A 20,915-nucleotide genomic window follows, 5' to 3' on the forward strand; every position below is an offset into this window, starting at 1 on the left:
TGGATTCCCCGAAGCCTGAGAGGAGCACAGAGATCGGCTGTTTTGGTTTCTGATTGGCTGCGCCTCTATCTTGGAATTCTTCCTCCCAGAGAATCAACAAATTCTGAGCCCAAGCATCCTCTGGAAGTGACATAAGTGATAAGCCTATCCGTGGCCACTAACCTCAATGGCTGTGTCCTCCTGTCTTCACTGTTGGAGGGAGCAATTTTTTGCATACCAGTTGCTGGAAACCAGAGGAGGGGAGAGTGCTATTGGGCTCGAGTTCAATGCTGGACTAGACAGACCTGATCCTACGTGCTCTTCTGATGTTCCTAAGCAAGACATTTTAATTCAATTCTGCTGATTCATTAAATTAAATTAAAGGATGAGGTAGCATAGATAGCAGGTTGGCGTCTCCTCCAAGCCCTTGGGAAAGGGAGGGTTGCAAGAAGCCCAACGAATAAATCACACCCCTTTGCCCATGCAGACAAAACAGCTCTGGCCTTTTAATTCGACATGATCAGCAGCAGAAAAATACAGCGCGACATTTTCTGTACAAAGAGCCACTTAGCCCTACAGCCCAGACAGCGCCACCTGCTGGCTAGGAGTGTATGTGAAGGGTTTGGGAGATTGGGGTGTGGTGGGGGGATGCGGTTGGCTACACAGCTGACCATGCCAGCCTGCCTCCAGACTCTCACTGTTTTGCAGACAGGAGCCGATCGCGTATCGGCAAACTCAGGTTGCATTCGGGCTGGCCTCCTTCCACAATGAATCTGTCCCCATCTAAAAAAAAGTTTGACCTTTTTTTTGCAGCAAGGAGAAATGTGCTGGAAAGTATGGGATAGCAATTGCTTGACGCGATCCTGTATAACCTCCCTGCAAACAGATCAAAATAAAGGCTCGACGGAACGGGGGTGCCGTATAACCTCCCTGCGATTTTTGTGTAGGCAGTTCAGGATGAGTGCTTGCCTAGAAATCACCCTGGTCCTCCCCCCTCCCCAAATATCTACATGGCCTGCATTCCCTGGTGTGCTTTTGCGCAGGGGAGAAGGAGACAGGTGGTGCATGGCATGCCAGGATGGGCAGCCTGGGGCAGGTGGGTGTCCCTGAGCCACAGCTGCCCCTTGCCAGGCCTACTGACCATTTTAGAGAAGGCCCTGATCAATATTTCCAGCACCCAAGGAGAGTTTGGGAATGAGCTGGGCTTGAGAGATCTGGAGCTTTGAGGGGAAATTAGGAGGCACCTTGGTTTGGCCTCGTCCGCCATCTTGTTTTGTTTTGTTTTCCCAGATTTGGTTGGAGAAACAGGCCTCATGTTTGCCACCTCCATCTGGCTTGGCTGTAGTGTCCTCTCTTGGGTGGCCTTGCCTGAGTTTGGCTGTTCCTCTCCCAACAAGCAGCGACACAGGTGTGCACAGAGGTCTGTGTGAGGTCTTGGGGAGAAGAGTGCCCAATTTCTGCAGGAGTCGGTCCATCCCCACCTCCCAAAATAATGGCCCTTGTCTGTTGGTCCCTGAGAACGGGGCCAGCTCGGAGCAACAGGGTGTGTTTGTGTGTGTGAGTGTGTGTGTTTCCCTCATTTTTCTCTGTCCAGCCGGTGGGCAACGAGGTTTAGAGTGGTGGCGACTGAGCCCGGCGAGCGTTTCGGCAAACGCCAGGGGTGGGTTGGAGCGGGCGGCTCTTTCACCAGACGGAGCACTTGTGAGCCGGGTTCATGGGCGAGTTCTTGGGGCAGTGGAAGACCCGGCCGAACTCCTCGAACTGCGAGACGCTGCCCAGGACCCTACAGGGGAGAGGGAAAGAAGAGAGGAATGACGCAACGGCAGCCACGAAAGCCTGAGAAGGATTGTTGTATAAAACGAGAAGCGTGGGACTGCACCTATGACGCCTCTTCTGCTTTGCAACCCTTGATTCCTCACGTGGAGGCTGGCTGCAGGGGCTTGGTAGAAAGAGGGAAGCACTTTTCACATGCTCAGATTCACTCTTTGCCCCTTCTTCTCAAGATCTGGTGGCTGCACCCTGACAGCTGAGAGGGAACTGTTTCAGATTTAAGCCCCTGGCAGCTCCAAAGAATTAGAATATTAGAATCATAGAAGATTTGGAAGGAACCCAAAGGGCCATCTAATCTATCCTATCTAATCTAAATTTATCATTAATTTATTTCCATTTATTCCCCGGCTTCCATCTGACTCAGGTATGAAATCTCTCATAGGCCTTCACCCCTCTCTCTCTGTGTGTCATTCCCCAAAGCAGTGCATCTCTCAAATCAGAATCCAAAGCACGCCCATTTCCTTTTCTGAAGCTGATGGCCTGAAGGTTTCTCCTGCCTCGTTCAACATGCAAACACACCATGTCCCAAATTCGGATATTGGCCTGCCTGCTCTTACAGCATGCATCCCCAAACTCGGCCCTCCAGCTGTTTTGAGACTACAACTCCCATCATCCCTAGCTAACAGGACCAGTGGTCAGGTATGATGGGAATTGTAGTCCCAAAACAGCTGGAGGGCCGAGTTTGGGGATTCCTGTCTTAGAGGAAAGGCCTGGGAAGGCTGGTCTACCAGGGATGCCCCCAACCTGGCAGGGGAAATTTGCTGAGCAGTCAAGCAAGGAGACCACATAGGGCGACCGTCAACCGTGGGTTGGCAAGCAAGGCTCTCGGAACACGAGACTGCCCATGTTTTATTTATTTTGTATCAACAATCTGTGCTCTACTTAATCTCAGCAATGTACAAGAGCCATAATACAGTAGGCATAAAAATGAGTCAAAACTATAAATTCAGAACTCAGTTTTTTAAAAAGCCTGCTGGAGATGGAAAGAAGTAAAAGTCCCTAGAATGGCAGATCAAGTTGATGGACTATGCCGAAATAGCAAAAATGACCAGAAGACTCAGAAATCAGGAAGACCGGAATTTTAATACGGAATGGGGGAAATTTATAATCTATCTTAAAAACCATTGTAAGCAGCTAAAATCGTTAGTGGGATTGGAATAACACCTGTAGTTTAATGGTGAATTTTGGACATAAAGGAGTTGCAAAAGATTTGGATTATTATAGAAGATGCAGGAGGAAATGATTAACAATAGGAGCCACAGAGGAGGGAAGCCCAGGAGATTCTGTGGAATCTTGTTTCTATATTGTAAATTGTTATGTTATTGTAAAATTTTCATTTGAAAAACCCAAATAAATAAATTTATTTTTTAAAAAGCCTGCTGGAATGAAATGAAAGTCTTTAGGAAGCGCCGGACGTTCAACAGAGAGGGGACCTGCCTGATCTCAACAAGAAGGGAGTTTCACAAAATTGGGCCCACAATACGAAACACAGAACTCCTGGTAGATATGACCCATTCATCCAAGCAGGGATTCCTGCAAAAACCTCAGAGGTCGAGCAGGAATATAAGGGATGGGATGGTCCCTGGGGTATTCTGGACCCAAGCTGTCATGGACCTTGTAAACTACCATATTTTTCGCCCCATAAGATGCACCTGACCATAAGACGCACCTAGTTTTTAGAAAATATTCTGCGCAGAGCATGTAAGTGGCTCTCGCTTTTCTTGCTTTAAAGCAAGCAAAGTGAGAGCTGCTTACATGGCTTACATTGCCCATCCCTCCTCCCGCCTCGCTGTAAAAGAGGAGGAGACACCGGGACAGGTGCTGTGCTTGCTTTACAGCGAGGAGGGAGGAGGGATGGGCAAGCAAAGTGAGAGCTGCGCAAAGTAGGACAGAAGCCATGTAAGCGGCTCTTGCATTGCTTGCTCCCGTCCGTCCCTCCTCCCGCTTCACTGTGAAGCCAGCAGAGCAAGCTGCGCAGCTATCACTCTCGCTGAAGCCAGCAGTGCAAGAGCGATAGCTGCTGGCTTCACAGCAAGTGATGGACGGGAGCCATGGCTCCGGCTGTGGAGGCATCCCTCAGCTCATGACTGCAGTGGTAGCCAAGGGATCCCTCTGCTGCCCAGTGCATTCGCCCCATAAGACGCACAGACACCGCCCCTTACTTTTTAGGAGGAAAAAAGTGCGTCTTATGGAGCGAAAAATACGGTAATGAAAGCACCTTGAACCTGGTCCCATAGCTTATGGTCAGCCAGTGCAAGCCAAACCCAAACGGCATCCCTTAGCCGGCCCTTCTCCTTCCTGTCCCCTCTTCTTGCACACAAACACGCATACGCACACACACCCAGGTACCTGTAGTGTTCAGGGGCGTGTTTGTCGGTCAGCACCTGCAGGTAGATGGATTGCGAGCGCCGTTTGATGCACCAATTCTGCAGGGAGAAGAAGCGAGAAGTGGGAGACTGAATCTGTCAGAGATTGGGAAGGGAAGGTCTAGCCTGTGGCTCCAAGGTGAGGCTGCCTGGGAGGGCCCAGGGCTCTTAGCCAGTGTCTCAAGCCTCTTTGCCTTAGAGACCAGGCAGCCCGCTCCAGCCCTCCACCAGAAATGCCTTTGTGTGGCACAATGGTGGTAGCAGCAGGGGTCTCTGGCCAACGTTAGGAAAGGCAGGAACAGGTGCACATGAATCCCTCCCCTCCCTTTTGCTATCGAAATGATTTAGTTTGTTCTTCATTTGTTAAAAATTGCATTCGCTTTTGATTCCTCTTCCCTTCCTCTCTTCCTTCTTAGCTTTTTGCTGCTGTCTGTGGCAATAGCAGAGTTGGACGGCAGCCATTTCACGTTGCCAGAATGCCCTCAAGCTAAAGGTCATTAAAACTTACACACACACACACACACACACACACACACACACACACACACACACACCACTCCCATTTCAGTCTCCAGAGGCTGAAAACTAGAACAGTAAAACTGTTTAAGCTCTTTGCAAAAGCTCTTTGCAAAAGCACACTTTGCACTTTTGCAAAAGCTCTTTGCAAAAGTGCTCTTTGATGCAGCCTTCTCTCCTTTAAACATCACACCTGTCAAATTTGGCTCACAAGATTGATCCTGATAAGGATCTGGGCCACCCCTCCTGTAAGCTGCTGAGTATAACCTTTCCTTCACCAGCCTGGATCTCTGCCAGATGGCTTGGACTCCTGGCAGGGGCTGATGGGAGTTGTAGTCCAGAACATCTGCTTGGGAGCCAGGATGCTGAAGGGCGCATTAGTGAGTTGAGAATGCTTTGGAGACACCTCAGTCTGATGAGACAGGGCAGCAGCGTTTGCTCAAGCCTTTGGGGTCTGACCCAGGAACCCCAAGTAATCATTCCCCGGGCACGCAGACCTTACCTGGGCAAAAGCGATGAAGAAAAGTTGTTCGTGGGTGTATTTGAGAGGGTGGAGAGGGTTCTCAGGACCGTTTTCCCGCACCCACTTCTGATAGGCCTGCAAGAGAAAGTCTTGCTCAGCAAAATGAGGCGGCCACTCCCCAACCCTCCCTGCAGGACCCTCCCCAAAGGTGAAATTGCTAAACGGCCTCGGTCCAGTATACCTGGAGGACCGTCTCCACCCCCATTGTTGTGCCCGGACACTGAGGTCCAGCTCCGAGGGCCTTCTGGCGGTTCCCTCACTGCGAGAAGCCAAGTTACGGGGAACCAGGCAAAGGGCCTTCTGGGTAGTGGCACCCGCCCTGTGGAACGCCCTCCCAGCAGATGTCAAAGAGAAAAACAACTACCAGGCTTTTAGAAGACATCTGAAGGCAGCCCTGTTTAGGGAAGCTTTTAATGTTTAATAGGTTATTGTATTTTAATATTCTGTTGGAAGCAGCCCAGAGTGGCTGGGGTATAAATAAATTATTATTATTATTATTATTATTATTATTATTATTATTATTATTATTATTATTATTATAGTACCCAAAGGGCATTGCTTTTGAGTCCTAGTTTCTCCCCCCTGTGTTTTTAAGGCATTCTTATTTGTTGTCTGTAAGGCGCCTTGAGTCCCTGACAGGGGAAAAAGCAGGGTATAAAAATATTAACAATTGTGTTTCTTATACAAACACGGTCCTTCGGTGCCATCTGTATCTGCAAACGTCTGGCTCTTTTAAGACTCTTTGCTGTTATTTCTTATGCATTATAATTTAGTAACGATTTGCCATAATGGTTGAGAGTGAAATTCTGTTTCATAATTACCTGCCTAAGTTTTGAGAGTTAATTTTATTGCATACTTTTACATTCTAATGGACGATTGAGTATTCCTTCATTAGGTAGAAGTTGTTTTGTTTTATAGTCCCTTTTTTTTTTTACTACGGGTTATTTGTTTAGGATTGCTAGAAAATTTGCGATCTCTGTGTGCATTTTGCAGTTTCTTCAGCAACGCAGAAAGGCGAGATACAAATCAAAAGTGAGATGAAACCGCGGTGGGGTGGAGTGCTGTGGATAGATTGCTCTCCCATGAAATCATCTAATTCTCTTTTAAAGCCCTCAAATTTGGTGGCCATCACAGCCTACTGTGGGAGGGAGTTCCACAGTTAACTAGGCACTGTGTGAAAAGCACTCTTGCACGGGTCTGTCAGCCAAACTGAGCTTGGGAAGATGTCAGGCAGACACCATGTTGGGTGGACTTTGCACATGTGACTGGGAACTCCTCTTCCCTCGGGGGGGGGGGGGACTTACATAGTAGGCGAGCTTAAGTCCCCCCATATCGGCAATGTTCTCCCCAAGGGTATGCTTCCCATTCACCTGTAAGAGAGACAGACAGACAGACAGACAGCTGAGTTAGGATTGGAAATACTTCCTTTCCACCATCCCACAAAACCCCAGTATTGAGAACAGAGGTCCTCAAACTTTTTTCTCTGGGCAGCACCAATTTTTTATCGATAAGGAAAACACTGGGAAACAAAAAGAACCAAATTCTAGCAGTGCTTAATTGATAGCACAGAACGCAACTGCTTTATAATAGGATCATGAGACGCCCAGAAAGTATAAAACAATGCAGCAACGTAAGAACACAAACTATTCCCAAAATATAAATCTTACATATGCACCTGAAGTATGTACAGTCATACCTCATGAATAGAATAGAATAGAAGAATAGAATAGATTCTTTATTGTCATTACACAAGTGCAACATTGCACAAGTGCAACGAAATTGGATGCCATCCCTTAAAAACAACAAAAGCAAAACAACAACAACAACCAAACAAACCACATTCCAGCCACACCCACACCAACACCCATCAAACTCCCAGGTCACACTATCGAGTTACAGCATTCAAAAAGGCCACAGCTCTTGGATAGAAACTGTTTTTCAGTCTATTTGTCCTTGACTTGATGTTTCTATATCTCCTGCCAGAAGGCAGTAGTGCAAACAGACTGTGTCCCGGGTGAGATGAATCCTGCAGGATGTTGTTTGCTTTCCTAAGACAACGGGAACCGTACAGTTCTTCCAAAGATGGGAGAGGATGACCAATAATCCTTTGGGCTGTGGTTATGACCTTCTGGAGCACCTTCCTCTCCCTAGCTGTACAACTGGAGAACCAAGCACAAATACAGTATGTAAGAATGCTCTCTATGGAGCCTCGGTAGAAGGACACCAGCAGTCTCTCACTCAGATTGTTCTTCTTTAAAAGTCTGAGGAAATAAATTCTCTGCTGGGCCTTCTTCACCAGAGCAGTGGTATTTGCGCTCCAAGTCATGCCCTGATCGATAGTTACTCCCAAAAACCTGAATTCCGCCACCCTCTCCACCCGTTCCCCGTTGATATACAAGGGCTGAATGTCCGCCTTTTTTTTCCTGTAATCCACCACCAATTCCTTGGTCTTAGCCGTATTAAGAGCCAGATTGTTCTCTCCACACCAAACACAGAGCCGCTCCACCTCGTCCCGATAGGCGGACTCATCCCCTCCTGAAATGAGCCCTACCACCGTAGTGTCATCAGCAAACTTGATGATTTTGTTGCTGGAATAGATGGCTGTACAGTCATACGTATAGAGAGCATAGAGCAGGGGACTCAACACACAACCCTGTGGTGAGCCGGTGTTAAGGCTAAGGGCTGTGGACATATGTGGACGTAAAATGTTACGTCCGCTTCATGTTACGTTCTTTCAGGTTATGTCCTGCGGCGACCCGGAAGTACCGGAAAGGGTTACTTCCGGGTTTTGCCGCTCACGCATGCGCAGACACGCAAAATGACATCACACGCATGCGCAGAAGCGGCGAATCGCAACCCGCACGTGCGCAGATGCGCCGCTGCGAGTTGCGTTCTTTTCATGTTGCGAACGGGCCTCCAGAACGGACCCCGTTCGCAACCAGAGGTAACACTGTATATGAACTCAATGGGAGGTGTGAGCTTGTCTTTGCCTGGTAATCTCGTTTATATCCGGTCTAATTTGAGACAAACAAACTCTCATCTCATCAACACAAAGAAACATTTCTCTTTCCTGGTCTTTCTTATTTGTCAGAGTTGAAAATCCCTGTTTCTTTGCCCTCGAATCTCCTCACCACTCTTGTCAACCTCTCCTGCCTCACCCTTTGAAAACGCCTCGCCCAACCCCTGTTCCTCCCTCCTTACACTTCACCCAACACTATGTGTTCATATAAAGGCTTGAGTGCCCCTGCGGAGGGCTTGAGCGTGCTCCCACACATCCCCAAAGTTGGATTGCCACCTTTTTAGTGCCTGGGGCTCCTCTGCCTTTAACAGCTGGGCGTTGGGCAAGCATTCAATTGCCCCTTTCCAGGGCTGGCATCCAGTGCTGATTGCTGGGTGACCCAGATGTGACGTCTAGTTCAGCAAATGCAGCCACTTTGGAAATTGCCAGCTGGCACCGAGATGCCAACTTCCAAATGCCATGGTAACTGTACAACTTTGTTCTGCCACTGACACGGTACGATATGATACGATAATCTTTATTGTCATTGTCCCATACAGAACAACTGGGCATTTGCTTCTTACTCAAAAGCCTGTCTATATGATGTTGTTGTTTAGTTGTTTAGTCGTGTCCGACTCTTTGTGACCCCCTGGACCAGAGCACGCCAGGCACTCCTGTCTTCCACTGCCTCCTGCAGTTTGGTCAGACTCATGTTTGTAGCTTCGAGAACACTGTCCAACCATCTCGTCCTCTGTCGTCCCCTTCTTCTTGTGCCCTCCATCTTTCCCAGCATCAGGGTCTTTTCCAGGGAGTCTTCTTCTCTCATGAGGTGGCCAAAGTCTTGGAGCCTCAGCTTCACGATCTGTCCTTCCAGTGAGCACTCAGGACTGATTTCCTTCAGAATGGAGAGGTTTGATCTTCTTGCAGTCCATGGGACTCTCAAGAGTCTCCTCCAGCACCAGAATTCAAAAGCATCAATTCTTCCGCGATCAGCCTTCTTGATGGTCCAGCTCTCACTTCCATACATCACTACTGGGAAAACCATGGCTTTAACTTATATGATAGTAGGCCAAAATATAGGTCCGCCCTCCTTCAGGGGTGGCGTAACCCTTCCTCTTGCCCATTGACTTATAATTTGCCACGGCTGCCTCCTATAGCCTGGCAAATAGAAGGAAGGTACTAAGGGCACAATCCCTATTCATCTATTCTGTTTATTTATTATGACATTTGCACCCCGCCTTTTCTCCAAGGTGCTGAGGGTGACTGGCATACGCACCTGTCTCCCCCCTCTCCATCTTATCCTCACAACAACCCTGTGAGGTAGGCCAGACGGAGAGGTCGTGACGGGCCCAAGGTCACCCAGTTTAGCTCCATGGCTGAGTGGGGATTTGAACTCAGGTCTCCCAGGTTCTAGTCTGATATTGTAATCATTACTGGCTCTCCAGTGGACTCCAGACTTTTGACTCTCCCAAGAGGACACGCCTGGTTACAGCAATCAGAGCTGTAATAAATTTGTTCCTCGAATTCTCCTCTGCAAATTTTCATTATCATTATTTTAATTGATTGCCTGCACCTTGGGGTGGGTTACGACAATTTAAGACACGGCATTAAGAACAAATCAAGAACGCCCTGTTAGAAATACAATTTTTAAGTGGGTCCCATCAAATTAAGTGGGTCCCATCAAATATTCTCTAGTTATGTGAACACATGCCCAATATCTGTTGTTCATTTTCAGAATATTTGATATCCACCTACTGATAACATTATTTGATAGCCATGCTGTGATAGTATTGAATATCGAACTGGATTTGAGTGATGATGTACAACGCCATTCAGAATTTTGACAGCTTCTGGAGCGGGTTGGGTGGGTGTGTTTGAGATTTGATGCCTGCCTTAAATAACAAGCCGATATTTGGATATTGTGGGGAAATGTCACAGTCAAAGGGCAAATGCAGATGTGAGGTCCCAAAATTCCATCTTTTAAAAACATGGACAGCATATCTGCAAACACGGGTTTCGGGTTCTACGGCGGACTCTTTGCAAAGGAGCTCTTCCCCTTCCGGGTAAAGGTGGCATTGCACACCCCGGCTCACCCTCTGGTTGTAGACCGTGAAGTTGTCGTACAAGTTGACGATGCACTCTGCCTTCTTGAGAAACTTGCTGTAGGACGAGTCGGTCCACCAGTGCATCAGGTTGCCATGGCGATCGTATTGGCCTCCTGCAAAGCGGGAAAGATAAGGGTCAGGCACAAGGGTGACCTCAGAGATTTTGCTGCTACAGGGGGAAGAGGCTGCAGTTCTATTGCGGTTTGACTGCAGGAGTGTTCACATGTTATAAGCACTCCTGCGGGTTATCCACACATAACGTTCAACGAGTGTACGCTTTGTGTACCTGTGCACACAAGAGCTGAGCTGCGTGCATCCGCAAAGTGTCCATTCTTTCAAAGAAAACCCTTGCACATGTGTAGAGAAAGCTTGTACCTGGGTTCAGTGTAACGTGAGAACAAGCATCAAGAATGCTCAAGTGTTTACGGAAATAATTCATTGGTCGGCCGGGTGTTTGCCAAGGGAGGGGGAGCTCAGATAAGGCTTAGAACAGACCTAGCCACAGGACATAAAACATATTTTTAAATATTAAGAATATAGGACGTCGCTGAGTCCAGAGGTCCATGATGGGCATATTCAAACTTAAGTTGAAAAAAATGAGGAGGAAAGGATCAACAGCTAGTTCATACAGGGCCCATATTTATGAGTGAGGGAAAGGGTTTTGTGTTCTGGGGATGCATGCCTGTTCTGTGCCCCATTGTGCAGATGGAAGAATGAAAATGGATGGCCTCTGGTAGACATTTACAGTCTCTGTGGGAGCAGCTGCAAGGCCTCCCTTCAAACCAGGCCAGGACCGGCCCTACTGTGAGGCAGAGTGAAGCAACCGCCTCAGGTGGCAGATTGTGGGGGGCAGGCAGCATTGGCGAGGTGTTTCAAGGACAAACCTGTGGGTTTTCCACCATGATCCTTCTAAGCCAGGGTTTCCCAAACTTGGGTCTCCAGCTGTTTTTGGACTACAACTCCCATCATCCCTAGCTAGCAGGACCAGTGGTCAGGGATGGTGGGAGCTGTAGTCCAAAAACAGCTGGAGACCCAAGTTTGGGAAACCCTCTTCTAAGCTAACCTGCTTCCCTCAGGTGTGAGAGGATGGTGCCCACCCACCATTTATTAAAAATCATTTATAAAACCATTTAACGCTTTAAAAAATCTCTAGGAGGCCCATCAGCAATACTGAAGTAATATTAAGCCGCCCGTCTGCTTGGCTTCCATAAAGTGAATTGAATTGGAAGCTGAACGTTTCTGCCTCAAGCAGCAAAATGTATCAGGCTGGCCTGGTTATTAGGTTTTGGGAAGTTTCGGGGAGATTATTATCAGGCCCCGAAATAGGTTTGGGGAAGGGAGGGGGAGGGGGAGCTCACCCCAGTCATCGTAGCCGTGTGTCAGCTCATGTCCAATAATCGTTCCGATCCCGCCGTAATTCAGGGACCTGTAGGTGGGCGATAAAGCATCGGGGGCTATGGGGTGGCAGTGAAACAGGGGGTTGGAGGGTTGGGGAACAGGTGAGAGCCCAGATTCCGCCAACAGATGGAGAATTTTAGGCTGGAAATCCCCGAGGGGATAGAGGGGCATGATCCAGGTCAGCACTGTCTTCTGAATCTGCCCCAGGCTAATAATAATAATAATAATAATAATAATAATAATAATAATAATAATTTATAATAATAATTTATTTATACCCCGCCCATCTGGCTGGGTTTCCCCAGCGACTCTGGGCAGCTTCCAACAAAACGTTAAAACACAGTGTTCTGTTAAACATTAAAAGCTTCCCTAAGCAGGGCTGCCTTCAGATGTCTTCTAAAAGTCTGGTAGTTGTTGTTCCCTTTGACATCTGGTGGGAGGGCGTTCCACAGGGTGGGCGCCACCACCGAGAAGGCCCTCTGCCTGGTTCCCTGTAACCTCACTTCTCGCAAAGAGGGAACCTCCAGAAGGCCCTCGGTGCTGGATCTCAGTGTCTGGGCTGAACGATAGGGGTACTTTCTCTTCAGAACAAACGTGACCACTTTCCAGCACATTTTTCGAAGAGCACATTTATACAGTTCATTCACTCTCCCAGAAATGTGTGGTGAAATAAGCAGAGCCCCGGTGTTCCTATGAAGGAAGGGATTCTTTTCCAGGGACGGGCTATCATCCCCACAAAACTTGGCCTAAGAGAACAGAAGGGTTGGACTGAAACCCGCCAGCCCACAATTTTTCAGCCATGGGCTGCCTAGACGTTGTAGGACTACAAGTCCCATCATCCCTGACCACTGCCTAAGCTGGCAGGGGATGATGGGAGTTGTAGTCCAACGGAGTCTAGAGACACAGGGTTCAAGAGTGCTGCTCTAGCCTGAATCACCACCAGCAGAACCACACACAAAGCGCCCATTTCCCTTCCAGAAGCCCATGATGCGCTCCCAGTGTGCGGAGAAATCACTTACTGTGGAAACTCTGGGTCATACAGCGTGGGTTGAAGAATCCCAGCTGGGAACACTGAGGAGAAATGAGACAAAGATGGTAAAGGAACAGAAATTCTCGGCAAATATGGAGCCTTCGAGAAGCTTGGAAGAAATTCAAAGACTACTTACAGAAATATTGTAAAATTAATGAATGTTAAAATGATGTTGGATGAAAACTTATGCGGTTTTTAGCTATAACGCTATAAGGAGTATGGAAAAAATGGGCTATTAACAATCAAAAGTTAATGTTACACATTATTTTAAGATTAAAGATTAGGATAAACAAAGAGGGGAAGGATTTGCTGAACTAACAAATTGAACTTGAATACAAAAAGGGAGGTGTGAGGAGGTCCGGGAAATAAGCAAATGAAAGAAAGTAATGGAAAAATGGAATTGTTTTTTATCTATTTTTACTTTGTATTTTTCTTTTTTCTTTTTTCATTTTGTAAAATTCTAATAAATATTTGTTAAAAAAAAGAGAGAGAAGCTTCCTTGCAGAACGGCAGACGGCAAATATCTTGCGAGGGAAAAAGCTCTGCGTTGGTGGGGATTGCATAGGTCATGTAGGTATGGAGCGGCCTTGCCAAATAAAGGTAGGATTCCTAACCCCAGTGGAGAGCAAGATTTGTTGGCTGCTATGCTGAGATTTTGAGATTCAGTCTATAGCAGTCTATGGAGCCAGCTTGGGTGGCATTTCAGGTGAACGGTGCTCCTCAGCGCATAGCAGGGCCGTGGCAATGCAAATTCCTGACTCTCGCGCCTGCAACGGGCGAATGAGGGAGGGGGGATGAACGCCACTGTGCAAGTTCCCTTTCCCATGAGCTATCCAGTCCCACGAGAGATCCAGAAATGCAAATGTGTCCATACCCATTTGGTTCTTGTTGGGAAGGTAGTAAGCGTTCAGCGCCTGCGGGGGAAGCAGCCACCTGCAACGAGAAAGCACACCTTGATCAAGAGAGGTCTATTTGCAGCACAAGGTGAGGCCTGCTTGACCCAATAACTGTTAGGTGCAGAAGACAACATCTGTCCGCACAGGAATGAGATGGGGTCTCTTATGTCCTCCAGAAGGCAGAGAACACACTGAATTTCTTTTCTATTACTACAGGTGAGTCAAGAAAAGTATCAGTGCTGGTGCTGCTAAGGGATGGGATACTTGCCAGACTTCAGATATTGTTGGACTCCAGTTCCCATCAGTCCCCACCAGCATGACCAGTGCTTGGGAATGGTGGGGGTTGTAATCCAACAACAGGTTCCCCAACCCTGTGCTAAGGGAGCAGGAAGCAGGTGCTCCAAGGGTTCCTGTAGCAGCTGTCGGAAACAGCTACAGGAATTTGGAGGCTTCTATCCGCATGGAAATTCATGAACCAGTCCTCACAAAATCACTTCCTTCATTCTCAGAGCAGTGTTTCCCAAACATGGGTCTCCAGCTGTTTTTGGACTACAACTCCCATCATCCCTGACCACTGGTCCTGCTTGCAAGGGGTGATGGGAGTTGTAGTCCAAAAACAGCTGGAGACCCAAGTTTGGGAAACCCTGTTCTCAGAGCAACCAGGTCCAAGCCATCAATCTTGGATGAACTCAACACCAGCTTGTGTGTCGCGTGAAGAACACTGGCTGGTTCAAACATACTTTTCGGTAGTGAGTTTGGTTCAAAGGCGGCAACATCCCTGCGCTGTTGCTGCCAGCCACTAGAGGTTGCTCAAGCCTGGGGAAATGAACAGACAAAGAAAGGGAAGAAAGAGGAAGCAGGTTGGGGGAGACTGGGGTGTGTGTGACTCCCAGGCTGTCCCTGTTTCCAAGAGGGATTCCATCATCACGTACCAAGAAATTCCGATTGCACAATTGAGATGGATCTGACACTCCTGTGCAGCAAACACACTTCAAAAAAGAAAGAAAAGCCGGAAAGACAGAGATAGGAAAATACACAGAAAGTGTGGGATGATGCTTGATGCAACAGTGTCTGACCTCCCCACAAGCAATCAGTAGCTCAATCAGTAACAAATGTCTAACCTCCCTGCAAACAAACCAGGACCAATGCTGGAAGTACCACCAAATTCAGACCTCCACAGTAGCTTTCGTGAGAATTTATGTGCAATATTTCTAGGCTCTCCCCGCTTGGGATAACTCAGGGTGCAGGCTCTCCACAAGCCGGCCTGAGCCGCGCGCTTCCTGTCAAAAGGAGGGATACCTACGCCGACTTGTCCACTTCCTGCCGGATCTTCTTCACTGACAGTTTAATGCTGAATTTGATGCTGTTGAGGATGTTCTTGAAGTAGGTTTTCTCGTGGACCTCAAACTGTGGAAGGAGACAGGTGAAATTAGGCTCAAGGATTTGGGGAAGGGTTGTAGCTCAGCGATACATGCCAAAAGGTCCCAGGTTCAAGACCCCTGTTGCAAACTCCAGAGAGAAGCAAGCTGCTCATGTAGGCAGGACTGAGCACGGTGGGGCACTTATGCACCGCCCAAAAAAAGAGGGCACACAAGGTGCATAAAATGTCTCAAGGCAAATCTTTAAAAATGCAGTATAAACACCAACAATTGGGAAACACTTGCCTGCAAGCGCTCCCATTGGAGAACAGCCTTTACCAAAGGTATCATGGGCTTTGAAGACACTCGAACTCAGGCGGCAAGGGAGAAATGTGCTAAGAGGAAGGCACACTTGGCAAACCCTCACTGATCAACTCCCGCCCGGAAACCTATGTCCCCACTGTGGAAGGATGTGTGGATCCAGAATTGGCCTCCACAGTCACTTACAGACTTATTATTAAAACCGTGTTTATGGAAGTGAAATATACTCAGAGTCGCAAAGTGATTTCATGCTCTTTATTCAGCTCATGGTGGTGAGGAGGAATGAATCACTGTCCCCTCAAAGTATCTGCTTTATATACATTATTTACACAATGGGCTGCACATGATTGGCTAATTCCGGAATTCTACTGTAAGCCAATCAGGTTGTGGATTCACTTCTATCTGGAGCATGATTGGGTAGTTCCTGCCAACCAATCATACTGCTGCATTGTTCTAGGACCAATCAGACTGCTGCATTCTGAATCCTATTGTTCTAGGACCAATCAGACTGCTGCCTTTTGGATCCTATTGTTCTAGGACCAATCAGACTGCTGCAGTTTGGATCCTATTCAACTCAGTACATAACACCCCTCCCCTCTAAGTTCCAGTCCTGCCCGGGAGGTCGCATTCATAGTCCTTGAGGTATGCCGGCGGCCTACGTGTGCGTTGCAGCCTGGGGTGTTCCCTGGTCCGGGGTTCAGGTTCTGGCTCATGTTCCAAGGATGCTGGCTGTGATGGGGCTGTTTGGTCTGGCGCAACCGGCTCGCTCAGTCGTGGTTCTGGTTCTGGTGTCCTTTCGGCCTCGCAGGTCCTCTCTGTATTTACTGATTCTGCCTCTCCTGCTGGCCCCTCGTGCTCTATGGGCTTCACTGCCCCTCTGTTCCCTTGGGACTCCTCTGCCCTTTCCTCCTCCTGGTTTTCTCCCGGGAATCATCGCCGTATCTGGTCGCAGTGGCGGCGCCAGCATTGCCCCCCATCTGTTAGCACCTCATACGACACGGGGCCAGTGACCCTGGTGACTGTGGCGGGTACCCATGCTGGGCCTGCCCCAAAATTCTTTGCGTACACTGGGTCCTGAGCCTCGAAGGTCCGGGGGTTCTTGCCTTCCCCCACCACTACCTCATCTTGAGCTCTATCGGGGTGAAGGCGGTCCAATCTGATTGCAAGGCGCCGACCCATTAGTAGTTCAGCGGGGCTCCGGCCAGTCGTTGAGCTGGGGGTGCTGTGCTGTGCTAGAAGGAATGTGGCAAGGCGGTACTCCCAATCCCCTTGCGTCATGCGGCGAAGGGTGTCCTTGGTGGTCCGCACCATGCGTTCTGCTTGGCCATTGGTGGCAGGGTGGAATGGCGCCGAACGGATGTGGCGGATGGCGTTCTGCGCTGTGAAGGTTTGGAATTCTCCTGACGTGAATGCAGTCCCGTTGTCTGAGACGAGAGTGTCAGGGAGCCCGTGGGTTGCAAACAGCCTGCGTAGTACCCGGATGGCTGCGGACGTAGAAGTGGACGGTACCAGTGCGACTTCCAGCCATTTGGTGTAGGAGTCCACCACTATGAAGAATGTTTTCCCCTGAAAGGGGCCAGCGAAGTCCACATGCAGGCGTGACCATGGTGCTCGGGCGGACTCCCAGGACTGGACTGGGGCCCTTGGGGGATCTGGGCGGGATTCTTGGCAGGCCTGGCAGTGTTTGACCCAGGCCTCTATCTCTCCGTCGATCCCCGGCCACCACACATAACTCCTGGCAAGGGCCTTCATTCTTACTACCCCTGGGTGTGTCTCATGTAGGGCTGTGAGGACCCTTTTGCGGAGGGGCTGGGGAACAATGACCCTGCTTCCCCATAACAGGCACCCCTTGTGGGCCGACAGTTCATGTTTGCGGGTTGTGTAGCCGGCGAATTCTGGCCCGGGGCTGCTGCTGGGCCATCCCCTCCACACCCAGTCCAGGACCCGGGAGATGACCCTATCTTTCTTGGAATGGTGTGCAACTTCTTGTGCCTGAATGGGGCGGTCGGGAAGCAGCTCCAGGCTCATAACCTCTTGTGCAGGTGCTGGGTCGGGGCCTGTTTCCGGTAGTGGTAGCCTGCTGAGGGCGCCCATCGCCTTCCCCGGACGGTGAATCAGTGCATACTGGTAGCTGGCAAGGAAAATTGACCACCTGAGGACGCGAGGAGACAGCACTTGGGGGGTCTGCTTTTCAGGGGCAAACAAGCCAAGCAACGGCTTGTGGTCAGTCACCACGGTGAAGGGCCGCCCGTACAAGAAATCATGGAATTTTTTTACTCCCTTCACGATTGCCAGACCCTCCTTGTCGATTTGCGAGTAGTTCCGCTCAGTTGCGTTGAGTGTCTGGGAAAAGTATGCCACTGGTACCTCTCTTCCATCCGGGAGTTGGTGTCCCAGGACAGCGCCAATTCCATAGGGCGAGGCGTCGCATGCTAGCACCACCGGCAGCCTCTCGTCGAAGTGTGCCAAGACCGAGTTTGAGACAAGCAAGTCCTTGACTGCCTGGAATGCGGCCTCCTGGCGCTGGCCCCACACCCAAGGGGCCCGCTTGTCCAGGAGTCTGTGTAGGGGCTCCGCTACCGTCGCCTTGTGGGGAAGGAAGGAATGGTAAAAGTTCAATAGTCCCAAGAAGGCCTGAAGTTCAGTCTTGTTCTTGGGCGCTGGGGCATCACAAATGGCCCGTACCTTGCCCCCAGTCGGGTGGACCCCTTCTGCGTCCACCATAAATCCCAGAAAGTCCACCTGAGGCACTCCTAGTAGACATTTTTCCCGCTTCACCTTGAGACCCGCCGTCTGGAAACGGTGCAGAACGGTGCGGAGGCGGTCCTCAAACTCCTCTGGTGTGGGCCCGGCAATCAACACATCATCAAAGAAGGGGGTGACGCCAGGGATCCCTTTAAGTAGAGAGTCCATTAGATTCTGGAATATGCCTGACACCGAATTGCAGCCGCTTTACCCTGAATGCTCCTCTGTGCGTCACAATCATCTGTGCCTCTGCTGTGGCCTCATCTACTGGCAGCTGTTGATATGCTTGGGCCAAGTCCAGCTTGCCAAAAATTTTCGACCCAGCCAGGGTGGCAAGAACATGGCTGACCACTGGCACTGGGTATGCATGGGCCGTGAGGGCCTTGTTTATAGTACATTTGTAGTCTGCGCAGATGCGGACCGAACCATTAGGCTTGACGGGTGTGACGATTGGGGTTTCCCAGGGGGCATTAGGCACCGGCTCCAGCACTCCTTGCTCCACGAGCCGGTCCAATTCCTCGTCAATACGGGGTTTCAGGGCGAACGGGACCCGGCGGGCCTTGAGCCTGACCGGTCGTACTGCGGGGTCAAGCTGTAGAGCAATGGGGGGGCCGGTATACTGTCCCAATTTCCCATCGAAAACCCCCGGAAATTCCTTGCATATGGCGTCCACGTCCACTTGTAAGCTAGTGTGGTTCACCCCAGTGACGGCTAGTCCCAGTGGTCCAAACCATGACAATCCCAATAAGCTAATGTAGGGGCCCTTGACCACCAGCAAGTCCAGTTGCCGCATCCGCCCTCGGTATTGCACCCTGAAGGTCCCCACCCCCATTGTGGGGACCTTACGTTTCTGGAAGTCCCGGAGGGTGAATGGGGCCGGCCTGAGTTTGGGAACCCCAGTAGGACACAGTTTCCTTAAGGTCCTTGCCGAGATTATGGATAGAGTTGAACCCGTGTCAAGCTCCATGCGGCATGGGGTCCCCTCTATCTGTACCTCTACATAAATTTTCTCTACGTTGGGGTGGGGCAACTGGTATACCTGGAAGTCCGTGAGCTCTGTCGAGTTGCCTTGGTGCGTTGGGCCCCGGGACCTGGGGCTCTTGGATTGGTCATCTGATGCCTGGCGTCGGGTGGGCCGAGCCCGACACACCCGGGCGATGTGTCCCAATTTTCTGCACTGCCTGCACTCTGCGTTGCGGAAATGGCAGGTCCTCCTCTCGTGACTTTCTCCACAGCTTGCGCAGTTCCCTCCTTCTCGTCGAGGCAGCTGTGGTGTGTGGGCTGCTTGAGTGCGCTGCTGTACTCGGTGCACCTCCTCCCTGTTGGATCCTGAGTCGTCGGTGAGGTCTTCGTGGTGGACCCTCGGTTGGGACGGCTGGCTCGGCCGTGCCTCTTGCGTCGACCTCTCGGCAGCTTCCGTTGCCAGGGCCTCCTCCAGAGCGACCTGGAACGTTAGGTCCTTCTTAGCGTAGAGGCGTCGTTGAAGCCTCTCATCCTTCAGGCCACCGACGAGGCGTTCACGAAGCATGTTCTCCAGCTCTGAGAAGTTGCAGAACCGGGCGGCTTGGCGGAGAGAGGTCACAAACCCAGTTATGGTTTCCCCAGGGGCTTGCCGCTTTGCGTAGAAGGCATTTCGACGAGCCACCACTGAGGGCTGTGGCGAAAAGTGCCCCTTCAGCTGTTCCATTATTGTTTTGTATGGAACAGTAGCGACGTCTTCAGGCGCAAGGAGAGCCCGGGCGATTTCAAACGTCTCCTCTCCGCAGACGCTGAAGAATATCGCCCTCTTCTTGGCGTCTTCTTCGTCGGTGACCCCTTTGGCTTCTAGGAGGAAGGTGAAACGGGAGGCGTACGCTTCCCAGTCTCCAGATGCTGGGTTGAATGGCGAGAAGCTGTTGTCGGTTGCCATTCTGAGTTCCTTGTGTCCCGGAGCTGAAGCCTGGATACACGGTGCGAGGCAGCGGTGCGGCAGGTGGCGGTGCTGCGGTGCTGTGTGTGGCAGTCAGCTCAGCGGGATCCCATCCTCGTCGCCAGTGAAATATACTCAGAGTCGCAAAGTGATTTCATGCTCTTTATTCAGCTCATGGTGGTGAGGAGGAATGAATCACTGTCCCCTCAAAGTATCTGCTTTATATACATTATTTACACAATGGGCTGCACATGATTGGCTAATTCCGGAATTCTACTGTAAGCCAATCAGGTTGTGGATTCACTTCTATCTGGAGCATGATTGCGTAGTTCCTGCCAACCAATCATACTGCTGCATTGTTCTAGGACCAATCAGACTGCTGCATTCTGAATCCTATTGTTCTAGGACCAATCAGACTGCTGCCTTTTGGATCCTATTGTTCTAGGACCAATCAGACTGCTGCAGTTTGGATCCTATTCAACTCAGTACATAACAGGAAGACAATCTTACTTGGCTATGAGTGATCACCAAAGAAGAAGAAGACTAAAAGCATAAAGGTTAAGCAGTACACCGAACGATGAATGTTTCTAACTGTTTTATTCACAATAAATTTTGGCAAGCATCAGAGGGATCGCTGAGCTTGCATTTTGCCAGTGAGTTGGCCTGTGCAGGTTTAGATGGTTGTCAGACATACAATAAGGATATTATTATTTTCATGAAGCAAACTTCATATTACCCTTGGCTCATCTGTTCACTAATCTTGGCAGCTGATCCAGTGACAGTTTGCCACAAGCTGCTCGTACAGGGAGTTGGTTTTAGTGGCTATTACACCTTGCATCAGAAATGACCTGTAACAGTCACTGGAAACAACATGTGGAACTGTTACGAGATCTGTCATGAGCTGCCAGAGAGAGGTTCCCAAGGGTTAAAATGCAAGACTC

The 20,915-nt window shown here is 49.7% G+C and overlaps 1 protein-coding gene across 3 annotated transcripts in view; it reads right to left on the reverse strand.

Annotated features, from left to right (window-relative positions):
- Window positions 1-463: 463 nt before the first annotated feature.
- The window catches only part of ECEL1 (endothelin converting enzyme like 1), a 55,919-nt gene continuing 35,467 nt past the window's right edge, over window positions 464-20,915 (reverse strand). For 2 of the 3 annotated variants that reach the window (XM_028731795.2, XM_028731796.2), the window contains exons 10-18: window positions 14,945-15,048; window positions 13,620-13,678; window positions 12,735-12,786; window positions 11,676-11,743; window positions 10,306-10,430; window positions 6,519-6,584; window positions 5,194-5,289; window positions 4,159-4,235; window positions 464-1,762 (exon numbers count right to left, since the gene is read on the reverse strand). In XM_028731795.2, the coding sequence (XP_028587628.1) occupies window positions 1,663-1,762; window positions 4,159-4,235; window positions 5,194-5,289; window positions 6,519-6,584; window positions 10,306-10,430; window positions 11,676-11,743; window positions 12,735-12,786; window positions 13,620-13,678; window positions 14,945-15,048 (747 nt within the window). In that variant the 3' untranslated portion in view covers window positions 464-1,662. The remainder of the gene's footprint in view (window positions 1,763-4,158; window positions 4,236-5,193; window positions 5,290-6,518; window positions 6,585-10,305; window positions 10,431-11,675; window positions 11,744-12,734; window positions 12,787-13,619; window positions 13,679-14,944; window positions 15,049-20,915) is intronic. The other variant, XM_028731800.2, reaches the window with a different exon arrangement.

The sequence above is a fragment of the Podarcis muralis genome, chromosome 6, assembly GCF_964188315.1.
Source record: "Podarcis muralis chromosome 6, rPodMur119.hap1.1, whole genome shotgun sequence".
NCBI lineage: Eukaryota > Metazoa > Chordata > Lepidosauria > Squamata > Lacertidae > Podarcis > Podarcis muralis.